Source organism: Uranotaenia lowii, chromosome 1 (genome assembly GCF_029784155.1).
Source record: "Uranotaenia lowii strain MFRU-FL chromosome 1, ASM2978415v1, whole genome shotgun sequence".
Lineage (NCBI taxonomy): Eukaryota > Metazoa > Arthropoda > Insecta > Diptera > Culicidae > Uranotaenia > Uranotaenia lowii.
This window is the reverse complement of record NC_073691.1, coordinates 212,409,217-212,430,979: the sequence shown is the minus strand read 5'-3', so window position 1 is coordinate 212,430,979 and position 21,763 is coordinate 212,409,217. Positions and strand designations below refer to the sequence as shown.

Sequence of the window (21,763 nt, the reverse complement as noted above, 5' to 3'; positions counted from 1 at the left end):
TTCTCACAAGTGTTATTAAACAGCCTGCTCTCAATAACTCTATCTGTTCTTCTTCTTCTATTAACAACATAGCCAAAACTTGTTAGCATCCTGAAAAACGAAGACTCGTGTTCTTCATTTTTCTTTTCAACGTAATCTCTGTAACATTAAAATATACATTGCAGATATTACTAAGGCCAGGCCAACCATGTGGTAAATACCGCGAAAGATACTGAAACAAGGGGAGGAATAAAGCATAGATTTCCCTACCAAACGCTTCATATGCTTTATGTACAAAAACTTGACATGAAACCATACAATGCAAAATTCGGAAATCATAAAATGTTTGGATCTCATCAAATGGGATTTCGTCGACTGGACACATTCTCCGCAGATTCGTAAGCGTACATGAAACTTTGCAATTTTGTACACCTTAGCGGTTATATTTATGTTTTCGAAAGGGACCGGGAAGATGATTTCAACTTATAATTTAGGCTTGTTACGGTCTGAGATGTTAATCAAACAACTTTAGATTTGAAATACCCCACGTTTCAACCATTTTTTGTGGTCTTTCTCTAGGGAACTGGAAGTATATTTTAGTATAACTAATCTCGAGCATTGTTAGTGAACTATTCTAAAATGTGTAAACTAACTTATTTGTCTGTTTTTATTGGCCCTTATTCTGCGCCTCGAGTGACGTGACGATAGTCGAGTCACCCAAGTCACTCTATTCCAGCAGTCGGTTTAGGTGAGAAACGTCACTTCGGATGAACTTTGTGAGTTCTTACCCTATTATCGTAGTCACCGTGGGTGAGAATTGTCGCATTCGGGTGACGATTTTAGGTGAGGATTGTCGGTATGGATGTAGGTACCGACGAGGCAAAAATTTTAACAAAAATTCATGTCAAAAGAGATTTTAAATGATAAAAGGGATACGGAAACCTTAGCACTGAACGAAAAAGCTTGTATGAAAAGTTTTCAACCTCATTTTACGCATTTAAAATTGCAAAGATAAAAAAGTGCAATCAAAAGCGAATTCTGGGTTTTACATTTTACAATCGGAATATTAATATGCAAATTCGATTGAATTTGATCCAAAATCTGAACTTGGAATGCTAATTGGAATCTGCAGCTAGGGCCTTGATTTTTGTATCAAAATTCAAATCTGAAAATTTTCTTGTTTAATGAAATTGATTATGATATAAACAATAACAGTTAATTGATTCAGCAAGTTCCTTAAAAACTGTCCCCATAAAACCGACTTATGGACTTATGGTTAAGTTATTTGAACAAACACATTGAATCATTTTACTTGTTCTTTATTTGTATCAGATTCGAATCATGTTCCATTAATCCGATATTATAGGGCACCATTTTCCCGTTTGTTTGGATAACGTGCCACTATTAACCCTACGCTTTTTCGGAACACATTCCCGTCGCTGGGGGGAAGCCGTCACTTACATCCCACTTCACATACATACATCGGTATTTTCGGTCTCATTAAAGATTCGGTTTTAAATCTCACAGATCGTCTTTCTAGTCGTCACCACCGGTATATCCGGTGTTCCGAGGTATCTTCTTCCGTCGTATAAAGAACGAAATGAACAAACAGACTGGACGGAATAGTTAAATGGATTCCATCGAAAAGCGTAAGACGAACTTGAACACCGATGATACGACTGATTGTTTCCATGGTCCAAACCTGGTTTTTTTCTCATTTCGGGAAACCTAAAAAAGGTAGACAAAAGTTAGAAATGGTGAGATTAAAAGAAGCAACTTATTTTTCCAACCTGAAATAGCTGCTAAGGTTGTCGCAGATACTCGGAAGCTTTTTTGCGCACCGATTTGTGAGACAGCAGTTGCCCCTGCATGCTGTTCGAATTTTTGTTGCTCCAGTTTGATGCTGTTTCTGAAATCCGGGCTGGGCTGGAATTCTCTGTGGCTGGAATTTCCACTTTTGTAGCCAAATTTGTCCTTTTTTTCTAATTGATCAGCTTGCTAACACCGTACAATCCGATAATTGTCCAGGACGGGGCACAATTTTCACTCGTTATTTTAAAATTCAATTTTCAAAAACCGAACCGTAAACACCGGCACAACACAATCAGAGCAAATTTCGCCATTTTGCTAGATGGGTTCATCCAGTCACTCAGCTCGGAATGAGTATCTGTCACTTGCTCTCACCTCACTTAAACCGACTGCCGGAATAAGATGACAAGAGTCGAGTGACGGTGGGGTTACTCGCCAACTGTCACGTCATTCGCGGCGCAGAATAAGGGCCATTGTCAATATCGTTTTTTCTACCAACGGCTAGGTGTCCAGTATTTACAGCTCTGTGGGAAGTATTGTTGATTTTACATTTTCAGTCATATTTTTGAATCTTTAACCTTACAATTTCAACCGGATAGGAAAGATTATTTTTCATCCGATTTCCTATGGTCGCACTTTAACGCACTATTTAAACGATGGATATTGTGTTATGTGGATTGTGTTGGTATTTTTGAGGGTTGAGCATTCTGAGTTGATAACTGTGATTTGAATCGGTGTAATGTGTCAGTTTTGTGTGTTATTTATACTATTGCTATTGCTGATTGGATGTTTGGGTTTTACTAATTGTAGAATGCCTCTAAATTTTGCACTTAACACGTTCGTCGCCACGCTCATTTTGGTAGTTTTACTAGCTGGGCGGAAAGACATTTTCGGAGCGACAAAATAAAGAAGGAGACTCCCAGCTTTGCAACGTGTGGCTAAACTTAAGACCACAAAAAATGGTCGAAACGTTGGGTATTTCGAATAAAAAGTTGATTGATTAAAATCTCAGACCGTAAAAAGCCAGAAACTATAACTTAGCGGTTATTTTTAACTGGATACTGATTCTTTCTTATTTAACCTTTTTTTTCCTCAGTTAGAACAACTTTTTCGCAGAGTGAAAATTTTTTATGTCTGTGCGAGTCAACGCCTACTCGAACTCTCCCTGCTCATAATATCTCGTTCATATTTGTGGAGTAATTATGAACTTTAAATGATTATTTTAAAGTGATAACTCATGATATCGCATTACTTCTAGGGGGATAATCAAAGGAAAATAGCATTTGTAGAGCTAAAAACAATTCAGCTCAGGAGCTTAATGTTAGCTCAATATGTTTTGGTTAAGGTGAAGATATAATTCAAACATGTTGTCTAGGGCTAAATATTGCAGTCTACACATCTCTCACTTAAACGCTAGGTAATTTCTCTAGGGCCGGAACTATAAATTAAGGATTTAAGTAATCAGTATTTTGAGGAAAATTAAACAATAATAAAATTGTTGGATTCATCAAAACGAACAATGGATTTTTGTTTGAACGATCGTTTCTCACACATTTTTTTATACAATCCTTTACATGACATATAAAATGCTTAAAACAAGTCCTATAGACCTACCAGGAAGGGGATTTCATAACTAGGCAGCAGGCTAAGAAGAATACGGATTTAATCAAATATTACATCGAATATGTGTACAAAAACTGTTTACAAATAAGCAGGCATCTGTTTTCTATACAGAGGAGTGATTTTTATGTTCAAATCTCCTTCAATTTTCGAGAAAACGATTTTATTATAACTGATGTCTAAATTGCCGAACCTCAAACCCCGCGGGCTAAATGCGCCTAAAATGCGGCAAAATTTCTGTTCTCTGGTAATATCTTCGGATAATTTCATACGGTTATCAGTGAAGTCTTTTTTCAGTGAATTTTTGTAAAAATCTATGTCTTTAAGAACTTGATGGAATAACACAAAAACTTGGGTTGCGATAGTATGAAAGCAGTTCATCCAGATCTTTATTTTTCAGATGTTAATTAGAGCTTAGATTCGAAGTTTTAATGATAATAATCATGTTATTTTAGGATAGAGGCATTTCACAAATATGATGGGAGCATGCGAAAACACTATCTTATTCCCCTCCCTAATCACTATCAAATCTTCACAAAAGCTTAAATTTGCTGTATTTTCTAGGTTCATCTGGATAAGAAACAAACGTCATCCAAGTTTTTGTTTTGGGTTTCATTACGTATTTATAATTTTTAAAAGTCAAAATATTACATCAAAAGGTATCAGAACCTTGTTTGAATTGTTAAATTTTAAATTTAAATTTATCAGATATGTTGTCTTGTCAGCCATTTCTTCAAACGGCCGTAGGCGCATTTAACCAGCTAGGTACATTTAAGAACACTTTCCCCAACTTCTAGGCAGTCAATTGATTCAGGAATGGATTATTAAGGATCATGAACTAAATTGGTCACTTACAAACCTGAAACAACCGTAGAAGAGAAAATATGCATGGTAGAAAATATTAAAAAAAAGATGAAAAAACGGAACTAAATGCTCCAAGTTAAGAAGGAAGTAAACATTATCTGTGTTGAAAATTATGCTTGTTTAAGATCGTCTAACTATATAACAGTTTATACCTGAAAAGATTGGGATGATAGATTCAATAAATATAACATCACCTCACGTGGTGTAAAAACGTGTTCTCACCCTGTGATAAATGATAAGCTATTATTACTGTTGCTGCAAAATCTGATGCAAAGTTGGTCCTTATTTTCTCAAGTCAAATTCGATCAGCACGTGCCTCTCAAAATTTTATTTTGATTAAGTTCAATGTACGCCTCAGACTCTCATTGACATGTTCTCAAGAAAGGATACCCATTCCCATTTTTTTTCGTCAGCGCACCTGACTATCTCCATGCGTACGATGTACTAAAATCATGAGACGAAAAAACATCCACCCATGCTCGATACAGTATAGCGGCTTTCGGTACTAAATACATAACTAGAACGGGTTATTTCGTTTGGCTGATAGATGCTATAAAATAGTACGAATGGCCAGCCACAAGCACAGTTCAATCAGTTTCCTTCCTTTGTCAACAACTGCCTCCCTTCCATCAACCATGGCATTCAAAGTGAGTTTCAGTCGTCGTGATGTGGGGATAATTTTGATGTTGGTGTTCAAGTTCAAGTGGCATTTTCTAAACGGGTAAAATTTACTGTTTCAGTTCGTGACCTTCCTCGCCCTGGTGGCTGTTGCCCGTGCTGGACTCATCGCTTCCCCAGCTGTGTCCTATGGCGCTGCTCCAGCTCTGGCCTACGCTGCCCCAGTTCAGCAGCTGGCCTATGCTGCCCCTCTGGCCAAGACTGTCGTGGCCAAGCAGGTCATCGCCGATGAGTACGACCCCAACCCACAGTACTCTTTCTCGTACGGAATCTCCGATGCCCTGACCGGTGACCAGAAGTCCCAGCAGGAATCCCGCCAAGGAGATGTCGTCCAGGGATCTTACTCCGTCGTTGACCCTGATGGTGTCAAGCGTACCGTTGAGTACACTGCTGATCCCCACAACGGATTCAACGCTGTTGTCCACCGTCAACCTCTTGCTGCCAAGGCCGTTGTTGCTGCTCCAGTTATTGCCGCCAAGACCGTCATTGCTCAACCAGCCATCGCCAAGACTGTGATCGCTCAGCCAGCTTATGCTTCCTATGCCGCTCCAGTTGCCAAGACCTACGTCTCGCAGCCAGCCTATGCCTCGTACGCCGCTCCTTTGGCCACTAAGACCATCGTCTCTCAGCCAGCTTATGCTTCGTACTCGGCTCCTCTGGCCACCAAAACCATTGTGTCCCAGCCAGCTTATGCCTCTTATGCTGCCCCAGCCACTTACGCTTATCACCACTAAAATGTGGCTGCATCTCACCAACACCTCCGACTGTTTATAGAACTGTAAATATAATATATTTGAATCCTAAATATTTGAATTCGGCAGTACGTTTTAAATGGTATCACATCCAGGCTTCGGATTCATTTGAGAGCAAACACCCACGGAACTGAAATATGCTCCCACTCTTTAACACGTTCGTCGCCATGCGACCCATAAATGGGTAATGGCTATCTTGCTCAAGAGAGCTCTCTCGCTTCACTTTTACGCTCCGAAATATTTTTTTTAATGTACAATAGAATAAGAAAAAACTCCTAGAGAGTTCTTTTTGCTTCTCACTCTTCTCTGAACAGAGAAATGAGCGCTCTACGAGAGCGCCTCTCTATGAGTACGCTTGAATAGAAAACGTATGTGCTGGGCATCTGGCTGGCACGTGATCCTTTGTTTTGATTCGCGCTGGCGGTGTCATTTAGAAATGACTTGTCAAAATGACTTATTTTGTTGAGTTAAGTGGCCCAAATAAGCAGATTATTGTCTGAAGTTTACATGTAAAATTTAAGTTCGAGTAACTATTATTTTATCAATAACTTCTTTCAACTCCGGCTGATTTCTTTGTAAAACATATCTAGGTCCTAAAACCTGAATTATAACAAACTTTTTATCCGAACATTGCATCACAGACAAAATTGCATGTTTATTAGAGTTGTTAAGTAACAGTTATCAAGGTTAAAAAATAGCCTAAAATTTGTTCTGCTTGTATCGCCGCAAAGCCGCCCCATCAGCCAGTCAACTGTGAGCTTATTGAAGCATGCGAATTCCTATCTCGAACGAAACTATAAATCGTCACACGACGCAAAGTAAGTCTTCCCAGAGAGGCCTCTTTGAGAGGAGCGCAAGGATCCTCAGAGGGAGCAAAGACTGGCGCTCTCACCCAGTTCACGCGTTTTCTCAGAAATCGACAGAGCATGCAAAAAATTAAGAGTTGAGTCACCGAACTTAGAATAAAACGGTTAATTTCGACGACACTCCAAGAACGCAAATATTCTCATTCGGTTTGTCCTGACGAGATACCTAGAGGCAACGGATACGAATGCTTAAATGCGAAATCAGTTTGAATCTTACACTCGTACGGTGTGCTCGCATTTTATCCCCGTGTCTTTTATATCTGTGCTTTCAATCGTAGAGTCGACTTCTTAGGCAGCGTCTCACGCGTCTCGAAGGGAAACATACAAACACGATTCGGATTGTGTTCGTGTGTTTATCTGGAGGGCGTGCTTTAGATTTTTTCGTGGCACTCGCCCAAGGCACGCATATGGTGTGTTCCTCTCTACCGATTAGATGATGCAAAGTCGCCAGAGAGATCGTTACGATCCCTCTTTGGATTTGAGTTACCTCTCTGCCGATTCATGTTTACTGGGTAGCGATTCTAGCGGTAGGAGAAGCGAGACAGAGTTATTTTCGACTGCCATAGGAGTTTGGGAGTTCCTCCGTTATGAATGGCAGTGCTCTGCCTCTTATGAGTCCGAAGCCTGAATTCACAACATGAATTATTTTTAATACAATCATAACCCTAACTCAGCATCATAGCCGATGTTAACTATAAGTATCATGTTTTTGGTGCAGGTTGAAACCTGAAGTTTTATGCCGAACACTTATTAATCAATTTTATTGCAAATACAATAACATTATCCAAATATATGTTTAACAAGTTAACAAGTAAAGCATCATGAGACGGTAATCGCACATTGTAAGAGGTATGGATTCGATTCGTACTTCGGTCCTGGGTGTTGAGAAGTAATCCTAAGTAGTTCTCGTTTATTCAGTCTGTGAGGCCTAAATCAACTAATGCTGTGTCCTTGCGCTACTTTGTTTTCATAAAAACTGATATGATCGCCAAATAAGCGCCATCTAGCGGAACAAATTTCAGTGTTTGGAAAAATCCGAGAACAGCATCGATTTTCTCAGATCAAAATCTATAAGGATTGTTAGGTATGAGTCGGCTCTACTGCTGCGATTATTTCTCATCTCGGTGTAAAAAAAAGGTTTAATGTTTTTGCAAAAATTGCGTTGCTATTCCTGAATTCAAATTTCGTATCAGGCGACAGAAAAAGGGAACGTCCATATTAGATAACTGTTAAATATTATTTAAATAACACTAGTTTACAGCATTTTTGAACTCAGTAAACTGAAGGTCATTTCCAATGTGAAATCGGGCGCTGAATCCGAAAATTAAATTCAAAAAAATCTCAGTAGAACCGTTTTTGAGTTATGCTCCAAATATGAAATTTCGAAAAAATTAAAAAAGTTCTTGTACTTAGATTAAAATATCTCGGACGGCATAACAGTAATTTGAAATCCTTCTTTTGTATATTGAAGGTGAATAAGTTATCTATCGATCATCTGAACACTGTTTTTGCGTTTGACCAACAGTATTGCTGATATTAGTGACTTTATGAGAAACAAAATTATAAAAAACGCATTTTTTAAGAGAAAATTTTGTTTCAACGAAAGTTTTAGACTCGATGGTAGCATTTAAAAGATCTGATTTTCTTTTGCGCTTAAATGTCAATTTAAAACAAAGATTTCAAGTGGTTATTTATCAAAATCGGTTGAAAATTGAAGAAGTTATGGCTACTTTACCATAACTGAAATTTTCGGAGTTTTTAATAATTTAACGAACCGCAGTACACTTATCATAGTATAGGAAGAATGAAACATGATAAACCTCACTCGCTCCAAGTCAAAATTATTTATTAGCTTATCAAAAGGTCATATGCCAAGTTTCAGGAAGATCTGACCATAGAGAGGGGTTGCTTAAGTCTGAAACGTGAATAAAATTTTGAGATATTTTGCCCGGAAGGAACGAAAAATACTGGTTTTTCATCAATAACTTTTTTCATCACTAGCTGATTGTTTTTTATGGTTGATTTTTCTTAAAGCCTAAAATGAGACAAATATTTCATCCGAAGACTGTAACTCGATTGGATTTGAAACAGAAAAGTTATTGCGGTTCAAAGGCCGCAAATTTTGTCCAACACGCAATGAGTACTTTTTACGCATTGCGTTTTATACGACAATTTTCGACTAAAATACAATCTTTGAACCTCAATAACTTTTCTGTTTCAAATCCAATCGAGTTACAGTCTTCGGGTGAAATATTTGTCTCAACTTAGGCTTTAAGAAAATCAACCATAAAAAACAATCAGCTAGTAATGAAAAAAGTTATTGATGAAAAACCAGTATTTTTCGTTCCTTCCGTGCAAAATATCTCAAAATTTTATTCACGTTTGAGACTTAAGCAACCCTTCTCTATGGTCAGATCTTCCTGAAACTTGGCATGTGACCTTCTGATAAGCTAATAAATAATTTTGACTTGGAGCGAGTGAGGTTTATTATGTTTCATTCTTCTTATATTATGATAAGTGTACTGCGGTTCGTTAAATTATTAAAAACTCCAAAAATTTCAGTTATGGTAAAGTAGCCATAACTTCTTCAATTTTCAACCGATTTTTATAAATAACCACTTGAAATCTTTGTTTTAAATTGACATTTAAGCGCAAAAGAAAATCAGATTTTTTAATTGCTACCTTCGAGTCTAAAACTTTCGTTGAAACAAAATTTTCTCTAAAAAAATGCGTTTTTTATAATTTTGTTTCTCATAAAGTCACTAATATCAGCAACACAATTGGTCAAACGCAGAAACAGTGTTAGAATGATCAATAGAAAACTTATTCACCTTCAATATGCAAAAGAGGGATTTCAAATTACTGTTATGCCGTCCGAGATATTTTAATCTAAGTACAAGAACTTTTTTAATTTTTTCGAAATTTCATATTTGGAGCATAACTCAAAAACGGTTCTACTGAGATTTTTTTGAATTTCATTTTCGGATTCAGCGCCCGATTTTACATTAAAAATGTTGGTCAGTTGATCAAGTTCACGATTTTTTTTAAATTTTGTAAACTAGTGTAATTGATTGGTCCAGCATCCGTAAATGTATCGGGAAAATGCTTCGAAAAAAAATGGATTGAGTTGAAATCATAAAGTTAACAAATTTCTGGAGTCCCTATCGTTAAATGGGATAAACGAACAGTGAAATGTGTGTTAGGGATGAGTGATGCTAAAAGTTGCAATAGGAAAATTGGTATAAACTCAACCGCTAAAATAACCGCTAATAAATGAAATAAATGCAATTTCAGCATTAAGTAAATTTATGATCATACTTCAAAAAAATTCATGTGATACCATTCAAACGTACTGCCGAATTCAAATATTTAGGATTCAAATATATTATATTTACAGTTCTATAAACAGTCGGAGATTTTGGTGGGGTTCAGCCACATTTTAGTGGTGATAAGCGTAAGTGGCTGGGGCAGCATAAGAGGCATAAGCTGGCTGGGACACAATGGTCTTGGTGGCCAGAGGAGCCGAGTACGAAGCATAAGCTGGCTGAGAGACGATGGTCTTGGTGGCCAAAGGAGCGGCGTACGAGGCATAGGCTGGCTGCGAGACGTAGGTCTTGGCAACTGGAGCGGCATAGGAAGCATAAGCTGGCTGAGCGATCACAGTCTTGGCGATGGCTGGCTGAGCAATGACGGTCTTGGCGGCAATAACTGGAGCAGCAACAACAGCCTTGGCAGCAAGAGGTTGACGGTGGACAACAGCGTTGAATCCGTTGTGGGGATCAGCAGTGTACTCAACGGTACGCTTGACACCATCAGGGTCAACGACGGAGTAAGATCCCTGGACGACATCTCCTTGGCGGGATTCCTGCTGGGACTTCTGGTCACCGGTCAGGGCATCGGAGATTCCGTACGAGAAAGAGTACTGTGGGTTGGGATCGTACTCATCGGCGATGACCTGCTTGGCCACGACAGTCTTGGCCAGAGGGGCAGCATAGGCCAGCTGCTGAACTGGGGCAGCGTAGGCCAGAGCTGGAGCAGCGCCATAGGACACAGCTGGGGAAGCGATGAGTCCAGCACGGGCAACAGCCACCAGGGCGAGGAAGGTCACGAACTGAAACAGTAAATTTTACCCGTTTAGAAAATGCCACTTGAACTTGAACACCAACATCAAAATTATCCCCACATCACGACGACTGAAACTCACTTTGAATGCCATGGTTGATGGAAGGGAGGCAGTTGTTGACAAAGGAAGGAAACTGATTGAACTGTGCTTGTGGCTGGCCATTCGTACTATTTTATAGCATCTATCAGCCAAACGAAATAACCCGTTCCAGTACCGGCAGCCGGTACCTACACTCTGTATATCGAGCATGGGTGGTTATTTTTGGCTTATGATTTTTAGTACTCCAGTTGATCAATGGAGAAAACTGACAAAAAAGTGAATATGAGTATCCTGGAGCACTGAGATAGATTCGCGTGAACGTAAGTCGAACATTGAACTTAGTCAAGAATGTTCCAAGTGGGGAAGACGTTTAGAGCTGGAATGACTTAAGCAAGCAAGGATCAGAATTGCATCAGATTTGTGCTCAGCAAAATTTTAATTTGAACATACATATGTATTTACATTAGGGTGGCAGAGTCATATCCAAAATACAGTGAGCGAAATAAGAATAGCACCACTATGTGTTTTGCTTGTAAAAATATGAATGATTGAAAAATACGAAAATTTTCTTCCACAGTTTGTTCTGAATTTCTTAACGGATAAATCAAGCATAAGTTTACTTTTTGTGGACGTAGCAATTGGCGTCGAGGACCAAAAATGTGAAAAAAGGGTGCGAAATAAGAATAGCACCACCTGAGTTTTTCAACAAAAACAAGATTATTTTTCAAAATTTACTGTGTAGAAGTGAATAATAATGCTTCTACGAACTATTTGAATAGATAACTGCATTTTAAGGAGTTTTCCAGAATTCCGAAGGTTTTCAAAGGTATTAAAAGGGGGTTTTAAGAGATGCTCATTTAGCGTTAAGGAATTTGATATTTGAGCCTTAAAACTTTATCAAACTGCTTGACTTCTTCATTAACATTCATAACTATGATGCAAAATGATGAAACATAGATTTGAGACTGGGTTTGAATCCAAAAAGCAGGTTGGAATTCAAAAATACTAATGTTTTTTAATAGTCAAACACTATTTCACTAGTTTTAAGTCATAGATGGCAGCACTATCTTGCCATTTAACCAAATTCATGCCCATTTTCAAATATCCGGGATTAATTAGGGAGTGCTGGATGATTTTGGTCAAGAAATAAATACATGTACTGTGTGAACGCTTTGGAAATTCTAAGATCACTAAATCCAAAAAAAATTAGAATTACATCAAGGTCACTAAAAGTGAATTTTTTGGCCCGATTATCAGAATAAAGCTATACTTTGCGATGGAGCATGATGGACCAGAACGCTAGCAGTATTATTGGTATAATTTGCAATTGAATCGGAAGTTGAGATGAGCAGGAATTTGGCAGTTGTACATTTTTGTGCTGGTGATTCTTTTGCAAATTCGGAAAAGCTTTCTGCAGCGTAAACTTCCACAAAACTGTGATAGGAAAATACATCAAAATGGTGAATATGGGCCTAAATAAACCTGGAAAATCAATATTGGGACTAAATTTGGTTTTAACGGCAAGATAGTGCTGCCATCTACGACTTGAAACTGGAAAAAGTGTGGTACATTTAATAAAATCAAAGTTTTTGATTTCCAACCTATTTTTTCTGATTAAAAATTAACCCCGAATCACTAATCACTAATCACTAATCGTACTTCCATAGCCAGAACTTATGTCTGAGTCCCAAAGAATAACAAATGTGTTATTATTCTTCTTGTCTTTGTTCATGTTTTTAATTATTTTAACATTAAAACATTAAAATTATCAAAAACACAAAATGGTTGGGCCTACCATGGAGCAGAGAACGCAGAGACATCCGGAACACAGGAACAGGAAGAAACGTGGACCACCAGTACCATACGTTTCAAGTGGGCAGAGTATGTATTGTTGGAAGCTTGCTAAGAAAAATGCTCCTTGATGAAGAAACCCTGCGTTACCTAGAGTAATTTGGCCAATCACTTGGGTCATTCTGAGGGGCTGGAAATGATTTATTTTGTACACAGAAATCACAAAATCTAAGTATTTTGAAGAATTTGCTGTAATAAATAAAATAACTTAAGAAATCTAAGCTTATTTTGTATTTTTTGAACTGTTTTGGATTTCAGTGTACAATCATTTCTGGTCATCGACCAAGGATAAAGCGCCTTTACTCGCTCTTGGAAAGAAAAAAGAACAAAAAAAAACATCAAAAGAACACAAAACCTTACGAGTCATGTTCATAACTCGAAAGGTTTTTAAACGACTTTGGCCTAGATTCATAAACAATTGACTTATTACATTCCTTTAAACATATATTGAATATTGTAAAGATTAATGGGTATAAAATATTATGTGAAATAAGCAAAAAAGATGCAGGAGTTATACTTAGCTTTCATTTCTCCTGCTTATGATGATTATCACATTTCCTCAGGTAGATTTCAGCAACCCAAGTTGGTTGCACTTCCCCCAAAAAATTGAAAAGATCGCAGCAGTCACAAAATTTAACAGTTTGATCACAAGTTCTCAGTGGCAAAAAAAATTTATCTTTTTTTCGCAAAATCTACTGAATGAGTTTCTACCTCAGATACCGAAAAATTCACATTCAAAATGTTATTGCAAATATATTATTCATTCTAGAACATTTCAGAGCTCACATGCGTAACAAAATTCTTCTGCATTCTCCTTCAATTAATACTCTCCCCCCCCCCCCGCACAAAACCTTTTTTCACTTTAATTTATAGCTCGTTACGAAACGTATGGCTGATAGATGTAAAAATTTTCTTGTTTCGCCATTAAACTTAAAACTTTTTTTTGTTCACAATAAATGTATTAACTTGCATAACTTGCATGTTTGTAATAACAATTTGCCAAACCAACTACGCACATGGAGCAAAACATAGGATCGACCGATTCCTTTGGTAGTTCACGAACGGCTCCTCCTGATTCACCCGCGCATGTAGCTCGAAAACACTGTATTTGTACATTTTCCACGTTCTCTGATTGTATTTGTTTTGAAATTCCTCGAAAATATAGTTTTTTTTAAATATTTTAGTAAAACTTTTAACAGGACGAAAAAAAACACGTTCTGACGGTTCAGCATACGCCTACTCTTCCTCTGATTCAAAATTAACCCCGAATGTTTGTTTTTTCATTTCACGTCATTTTGATGAAGAAAGTAAGTAGTTTGGTAAAGAATTACAGTTCAAATATCAAATTCCTTAACGCTAGAGGAGCATCTCTTAAAACCCCCTTTTGATACCTTTAAAACCTTTGGAATTCTGGAAAACTCCTCAAAATGCAGTTATCTATTCAAATAATTCGTAGAAGCATTATTATTCGCTTTTACACAGTAAATATTGAAAAATAATCGTGTTTTTGTTGAAAAACTCAGGTGGTGCTATTCTTATTTCGCACCCTTTTTTCACATTTTTGGTCCTCAACGCCAATTGCTACGTCCAAAAAAAGTAAACTTATGCTTTATTTATCCGTTAAGAAATTCAGAACAAACTGTGGAAGAAAATTTTCGTATTTTTCAATCATTCATATTTTTACAAGTAAAACACATAGTGGTGCTATTCTTATTTCGCTCACTGTAGGAATCCGACTGTAGACATTTTGTATATTGGCCAAAAAATCTCACCTGTGCAAAATTTCAGCTCAATCGGGCTTGAATTAGGGGTGCCTCAAAGCGCTTAAAATTTCGTTTTTTTCCCTCGAAAGTTCTCCTGTGATAACATTTCTGGTCATCGACCAAGGATAAAGCGCCTTTACTCGCTCTTGGAAAGAAAAAAGAACAAAAAAAAACATCAAAAGAACACAAAACCTTACGAGTCATGTTCATAACTCGAAAGGTTTTTAAACGACTTTGGCCTAGATTCATAAACAATTGACTTATTACATTCCTTTAAACATATATTGAATATTGTAAAGATTAATGGGTATAAAATATTATGTGAAATAAGAAAAAAAGATGCAGGAGTTATACTTAGCTTTCATTTCGTTTTTTCCCTCGAAAGTTATCACAGGAGGGGCCATCCATGTATATGTACTCTTGTACTTCTTGTACTTGTGCTTCTATGTTCAAACTTCCAGAAGTGGCGGCTAGCATGCGTCAACTTCCAGACGCTATGTATGCCATGACCGGGATTCGATCTCATGACCTCTGGCTTAGAAGACTTACGCTCTAATCTCAAAGCCAAGGCAATATAATTTAACAACTCCTTTCTTCTCTCATTATGTGCTGTTTAAAATTCAAATCAGTTCGTTCAAAAACGTATGTAGTCAATCAAGAAAACCCGTCTCCACTTACTCTATAAAGCGGACGCGATCATATTCTTTCTCCTGGGCGTTAATTAGGCAGATCTCTCCAGCATGATCAAACAACCTGTTAAGCATCACATGGAAAATTATAATACCAAAATTCACCAACTTTTGGTGTTTGAATAATTTTATAAATCCAATTGGCTCAGCTAAACCTTATTTAAAACAATCTTATATAAACAATGTACAACATATTAACTCCAACTACAATTAAATCTAAACCCTCTTCCGAAATGTATTACAATACAGAAATAACAATGAAATTCAATAAAATTTACTAGTAAGTTTAATTTTATATTTTTTGATTATATCTGTAAAAAATCCTATTCTCAATCAATAAATAATCTCCAGTAAGCATTCAAAGGTATCGATACTAAAAAAAATCCACCTCTGGAAAACAAAACATCCCAGCATCCGATATCGCAAACAATCGCGCAAGCAGCAAGTGATATTCAAGTGACATTTCGAGCTCCGTTCTTGATTCTGGTTTAAAGGATAATGCCAGTTCTCCGTTCGGGGGGGAACTCTGGCAAGCAATTTGAGCTTCCCATCCAGAAGCGCGCAATCCAGCAACTATGAGCTCCGTTCACTGCTAGCTGGACAGTCGGAGTTGGAAAAAGGAAACGGAAAACTTTTTGACTTCACCACCAGGCAGGGCCAAGCCGAAGAATGTACCTATTATCGGACGCGAGACGCGTGTGGAGGGAGCAAAAATCTGGCGCGTTAAGAATCGTTTGTGAACCGATTTTATTCCATGCTCAGTTTGCTCGTATTATTATTTTTTTTTTTTTGAGTCATCGTTGTTCTCCTGGCTGAGGTTGATATCCGTATAAATTGATTGAAGCAAATTCGTTTGGGCACAGTTCGATCGCTTGGCTCTAAGAGTAAACAACTAATTCAAAATGGCTTTCAAGGTAAGTCTTGAAAATTCACTTTGGAATAATAGTTGGGTAGAATGTTGAAGGTTAAAGGGTTTTACTTATACAAATTTTCGATTTTTACAGTTCGTTACCTTCCTCGCCCTGGTGGCCGTTGCCCGTGCTGGACTCATCGCTTCCCCAGCTGTGTCCTATGCTGCTGCTCCAGCTCATGTGGCCTACGCTGCTCCATCTCAGGTAGCTTATGCTGCTCCTTTGACCAAGACTGTCGCCTACGCCGCCCCAATTGCCAAGACTGTTGTCGCTGCCCCAATTGCCAAGACCGTCGTTGCTGAGGAATACGATGCCCATCCAGAATACTCTTTCTCGTACGGAATCTCCGATGCCCTGACCGGTGACCAGAAGTCCCAGCAGGAATCCCGCAGCGGAGATGTTGTCCAGGGATCTTACTCCTTGGTTGACCCAGATGGCACCAAGCGTACTGTCGAATACACTGCTGATCCTATCCACGGATTCAACGCCGTTGTCCATCGTGAACCTTTGGCCAAGGCTGTTGTTGCTGCCCCAGTCATTGCCGCCAAGACCGTTGTTGCCGCCCCAGTTGCCAAGACCGTGATTGCTCAGCCAGCTTATGCTTCGTACGCCGCTCCAGTTGCCAAGACCTACGTCTCGCAGCCAGCCTATGCCTCGTATGCCGCTCCTCTGGCCACCAAGACCATCGTCTCGCAGCCAGCCTATGCCTCGTACGCCGCTCCTCTGGCCACCAAGACTATCGTCTCGCAGCCAGCTTACGCTTCGTACGCCGCCCCAGCCAGCTACGCTTACCACCACTAAGAAAATCGCTGACCCATTTGTTGACTGAATCCCTTCCTACTAGTGACTAGTGAACCAAACTGTTGAATAGATGAAAAATCATCCATAAACTAATCGTTGGTCTTTAATTGAGCTGAATGCGAAAGTCCCTGTACTTCGAATTTTTCACTTGATTATCTTCGTTATTTTTCAGATTGTTCCTTTATCAGTGAATTTCTGTTGCTTGTCTTATTCAAAATCAGTACATTAAAGCGCCTATCAAATGATGTGGCCTTAAGTATGATATTATTAACTTTTACCTCAAAGATAACTTATAACTTTGTTGATTTTTCGTAAGTTTCATATTTTTCTATGGCGACCGTCAAAAATTGTTACAGCGAACTTTTACAAATTTGCACGTCGATTTTTATGCGCCATGCCTAGGTGAAAACGTGCAAGTTCAACTAGTAATCAATAGAAGCTTGTCTGCCCAGGGCACTAGCGAACTCCTTTAGAGTCTCTTGCCTTGTTAAGGCAAAGCTGTAGGGGATAGTTTCGTTATTTTCATCATATCTTTAAACGACCTCTTAAGCCTCATTTTTTTTTTGCTGAAAAATTTGCAGAAGCTTTTTTAAACAAATTATGTTCAACGATAAACTTTATCGTGGAGGAAATTTGTTTGAAATTTTTTTAATGAATTGCGTAACCACAGAGGCAAAAACATGTTTTTCAGTACTTTTCCAGTTGTAGTTTTTACACACTTTAAATTATTTTTCTATGTTTGGAAATATTTTAATACTGGCTCTTGTCAAAGTTGTTCCACAAATATCTGAGGTAATTCTACATGAACAGTCGCATTTAGACGGGGCTACTTATCTTAGGATAATTTTTTTTCTGAAAGAAAATATTCCAAATGGTGTTATCTCTCAGAACTAACTGCCAAAAATTTTTAAAATCGAAAACACATGGACTAAGGGTTTCTGATGCTATTCTGATGCTGATGTTTCAAAGAAATTTCTCATTCGATCATTTGGCTACTAAGCAAGCTACGAAAATTTAAAAAAAAATCAGTTATTTGTGGAATAATTCTGACAATAGTTATATAAAAATGTAGCTATAAATAAGTTCTAGAATATTTCGAAATATGGGAAAAAATTGAAGTGTGTAAAAACTACAACCGAAAAAGTACTGAAAGTCACATTCTTTAGTCTCTGTAGTATGCAATTTTAGTAAAAATTATCAAACAAATTTCTCATTGATAAAGTTTTTCAATGAATAGAAGTGGTTAGTAATCTTCGAACTAAGCTTCTGTGAATTTTAGAGCATAAAAATCGGATTTCCGTATATGATAAAAAAAATGAAACAGAGATCAAGTAATCAAGTTTCACATGAAGTACTCTCAAAACTATCATGTGATTATTACCCACAATCAAATATTTGAAAAATCTAACGCAACCAAAATGGTTGAAATCTGTCATTATATGACCAAGTAACAAGTATTTCTAACACTAAACATACCGACACTTTGTTTATACCTATTCATACCGCGAGCGGTCAAATGACGGTTTTCACTGTTTTCGCTATTACTTTCTTGTTTCTAAACCGATTTCTTTAAAATTTATAGTTTTGAAAAGCTTATAATGTGACTCAAATATGTTTCTCAGACAGTTTTTAGCTACAATCAATAACTTTAAAGTTATTTTAAGTCCAAGAAATTTTTTATGAAAAAACATGCTTCAGGAAAATTGCTATAAATCAGTTATTTAGTGCTCGAAAAAAATTTCACTTAGTGCCTGAGAAAGCTGAAGTTAGAGGCTATATGTTGCTTATACGGAAATTTTTATCAAATTTTTTTTAAGATCATGCCCACAAAAAATGTAAAAAAGTTGTGTAAACCCCGTACTTTTCAATCAATCAACCGCCAAAGCTGTTCCTGTTACAGTAGAGAAAATTTAAAAAGTGAATTGGAAAGGGGACGTAATTTGTCACATTTTGGCATCTTTAGATTTTGTGAAATACGAAATACATAATTTATGACGAATTTTCAAAGGTAGCTGTTTTTCGTACATTTCATCAATTCGGATTTTTGATTCAATTCCTACACCTAAATTAAGCTTTGCACTGGATTTTGAGTATGTTCTCGTAAGGTTTAGGCAAAAAAAATATATGCAAAAGAAAGAAAATTTCATACTGGTTCTAGTGACGTAACTACATTGGCGGTGCGATGCTTGATAAAAATATAATAAATATATTACTGAAAGTAAAACCAGAAAATTTGAGCGAATGCTCGTTTGTTTTTTCGTTTCCTTTCACCCGTCTTCGTGTGCAAAATAGCTTTGAGATTTTACCACCCACTGCGCCCGTCTGCCAAGCAAGAATTTGTGCTGACTTCTCAAAGTTCAGAAACTACTTCATTGTTTTATTTATCACATTTTTGCTAAGCATTGCACCGCCAATGCAGTTTCACCACTAGAACCGTTATGAAATTTTCTTTCTTTTGCATATAGTTTTATCGCCTGAACCTTACGTTAACATACTCAAAATCCAGTGCAAAGCTGAGCTTGGGTGTAGGAATTGTCTCAGAAAATCCTAATTGATAAAAAGTTCGAAAAATAGCTACCTTTGAAAAGTCGTCATAATTTATGTATTTCGTATATCACAAAATCTAAAGATGCCAAAATGTGACAAATTACGTCCCCTTTCCAATTCACTTTTTAAATTTTCTCTACTGTAACAGGAACAGCTTTGGCGGTTGATTGATTGAAAAGTACGGGTTTTACACAATTTTTTTACATTTTTTGTGGGCATGATCTTAAAAAAAATTTGATAAAAATTTCCGTATAAGCAACATATAGCCTCTAACTTCAGCTTTCTCAGGCACTAAGTGAAATTTTTTTCGAGCACTAAATAACTGATTTATAGCAATTTTCCTGAAGCATGTTTTTTCATAAAAAATTTCTTGGACTTAAAATAACTTTAAAATAATTGATTGTAGCTAAAAACTGTCTGAGAAACATATTTGAGTCACATTATAAGCTTTTCAAAACTATAAATTTTAAAGAAATCGGTTGAGAAACAAGAAAGTTATAGCGAAAACAGTGAAAACCGTCATTTGACCGCTCGCGGTATGAATAGGTATACCACATGCGTTTTTCGAAAACCACAACACTTAGAAAAAAATTAAAAACGCAAAAATACTTGCATTTTGAAAATAAAAATAGTCCTGTCGTTAAATTGGCGAAAAAAAAATAATATAAGGCGTAATCATCCTTCAAAGTTTGAAAACCGTCATTTGACCGCCTCCGGTACGTTTAGTGCTAATTCAGTGATGAATACCATACTTAAAAATGATAACCCATTTTTGAAGCTTTATAACTCTTATACCTTTACTCTAATCGAAATGTGGTCTTCAAATAAAATATTTATCATTATCTAAGATTTATGAAAACCTTTATTCAACAGAAATCGGCCGGAGGAAACCAAAGTATTTGATGAAAAACTGGTTTTCCATGTTTCTCCCAAACAAAATGTCGCATAATCCCATACAAACTCCAAGCTTTTTGAGCTGCCCCTTCTCGTGGTCCGATCTAGCCCATGTTTGGCATGACATCTTGTGCTAGACCTAGCATCAACTTTAGCCTGCAGCGCATAGCTTTTTCAAAAGTCGGGTCATTTGGGACACTCTAATGTACATTATAAAAAAGACATACACCGTCTTAGCCGATTAAGGCTTTACAATCTGAAAAAACGTGAACAACTTAAGATTAACATTTAACACATAATTAGACACGAATGCCATATTGATGGTAAAGTGTCAAAAAAAAAATCAACACTCAACACCGAGATGGGAATCGAAGCCATGCCATCATTAGACTTGGCGGATACCGTCTTACCATGCTAACCACCCGGCCACCTAAACGTACATACATGTTTTGGCACATATTCCCTTCCTTTTTATAAATTTTATCCAGCATCGAGCTTATTCTCAAATACACTAAATGAATAAAATTGTCATTATTTTATTTGAGTTTTCCCAGGAAATCATAAAAGATTTTGGAGTTTCCGCACGCATAAAAAATTGGATATATGAAAGTTCTAAATTTCAATTTTTTAAAGTTATTCACAAGCACACATTCGGTAAAAAACAAGATGAACAAATTATGTTAGTCGTTTGGGTTTTTTTTCTCCTAGGAATCAAAAGGAGCCTATTCTACTAAAATAAGAAAAACATTTATGCACAAATTTCGTTCCACTAAAAGCGAATATATTAAATTTCTTTGTGAAATATGCACTTTTTAGCTTTAAAACTTTCGTTAAGAGCTAAAAATATTTGAAAATTAATCTCTAGGGTTCGAAATACTGCTGATGGCGTTCAGTTCAGTCTGGTCGCTTCGTTTTTACTTTTTCTCTTCGGGAGAAGTCAATGATTTGGCCACAGTTTTAATATCAACGTAGGATTGCATTTGAGGATATTCTGAGTGATATTCAATGTGGCGGTTAGCCAATAAAAACTTTTTTGACATTCTCTTTGAAAACCTTTTTGAAAATTAAGTTTTGTCAGAAACAAATTTCGAAGGAAAATGATACAAGAATTAGAACCACAGAAATTTTTTCATGTTTGTTGAACGTCGTTGAGAATTTTCTGCAGTAGATTGATTGTGGTTCATGTTTGTGGGAAATTTCCTTTGAAATTAAAATTCAATGGACGATGCTATATTAATAAAACGCTGCCCTTTGAAACTCATAATTTATGCGTCTTGCAATATGGTATAGGTCTGACCGTATCGCACTATTATGCGATATTTTATACTGGAATGTAAAAAATTAAGCTGATAATGGCAAACGAATTGCTGTACTAACTACTGTATAGGATTTAAACGTATCAAAAATAAGCAAGTTCTTGAGAAGACAAAGCTATAGACAAAAAACATTTAAAGTTGATTCCTAATCAAGTTCCGTTTTAACTTCAACAATCATATCTTAGATTGACGATCGACAATATAAATCACCCAAAAGGAGAGTACCACACCAAAAAAGGCACAAAATTGGATTGATTTTCA

The 21,763-nt window shown here is 37.0% G+C and overlaps 1 protein-coding gene across 1 annotated transcript; it reads left to right on the top strand.

The window, feature by feature from the left end:
* The first annotated feature begins 4,848 nt into the window (after window positions 1–4,848).
* LOC129738368 (uncharacterized) lies at window positions 4,849–16,838 on the top strand. The gene is made up of 5 exons (XM_055729551.1): window positions 4,849–4,919; window positions 5,013–5,669; window positions 9,966–10,687; window positions 15,935–15,947; window positions 16,038–16,838. The coding sequence occupies exons 1-5, from the start codon at window positions 4,908–4,910 to the stop codon at window positions 16,743–16,745; spliced, it is 2,112 nt and encodes a 703-aa protein (XP_055585526.1). The 5' UTR covers window positions 4,849–4,907; the 3' UTR covers window positions 16,746–16,838.
* The last annotated feature ends 4,925 nt before the right edge of the window (window positions 16,839–21,763 follow it).

Coding starts and splice junctions, on each gene's coding strand:
- LOC129738368 (XM_055729551.1), top strand. Junction 5,670..9,965: donor ATGCTGCCCCAGCCACTTAC/GCTTATCACCAC, acceptor TTATATTTACAG/TTCTATAAACAGTCGGAGAT.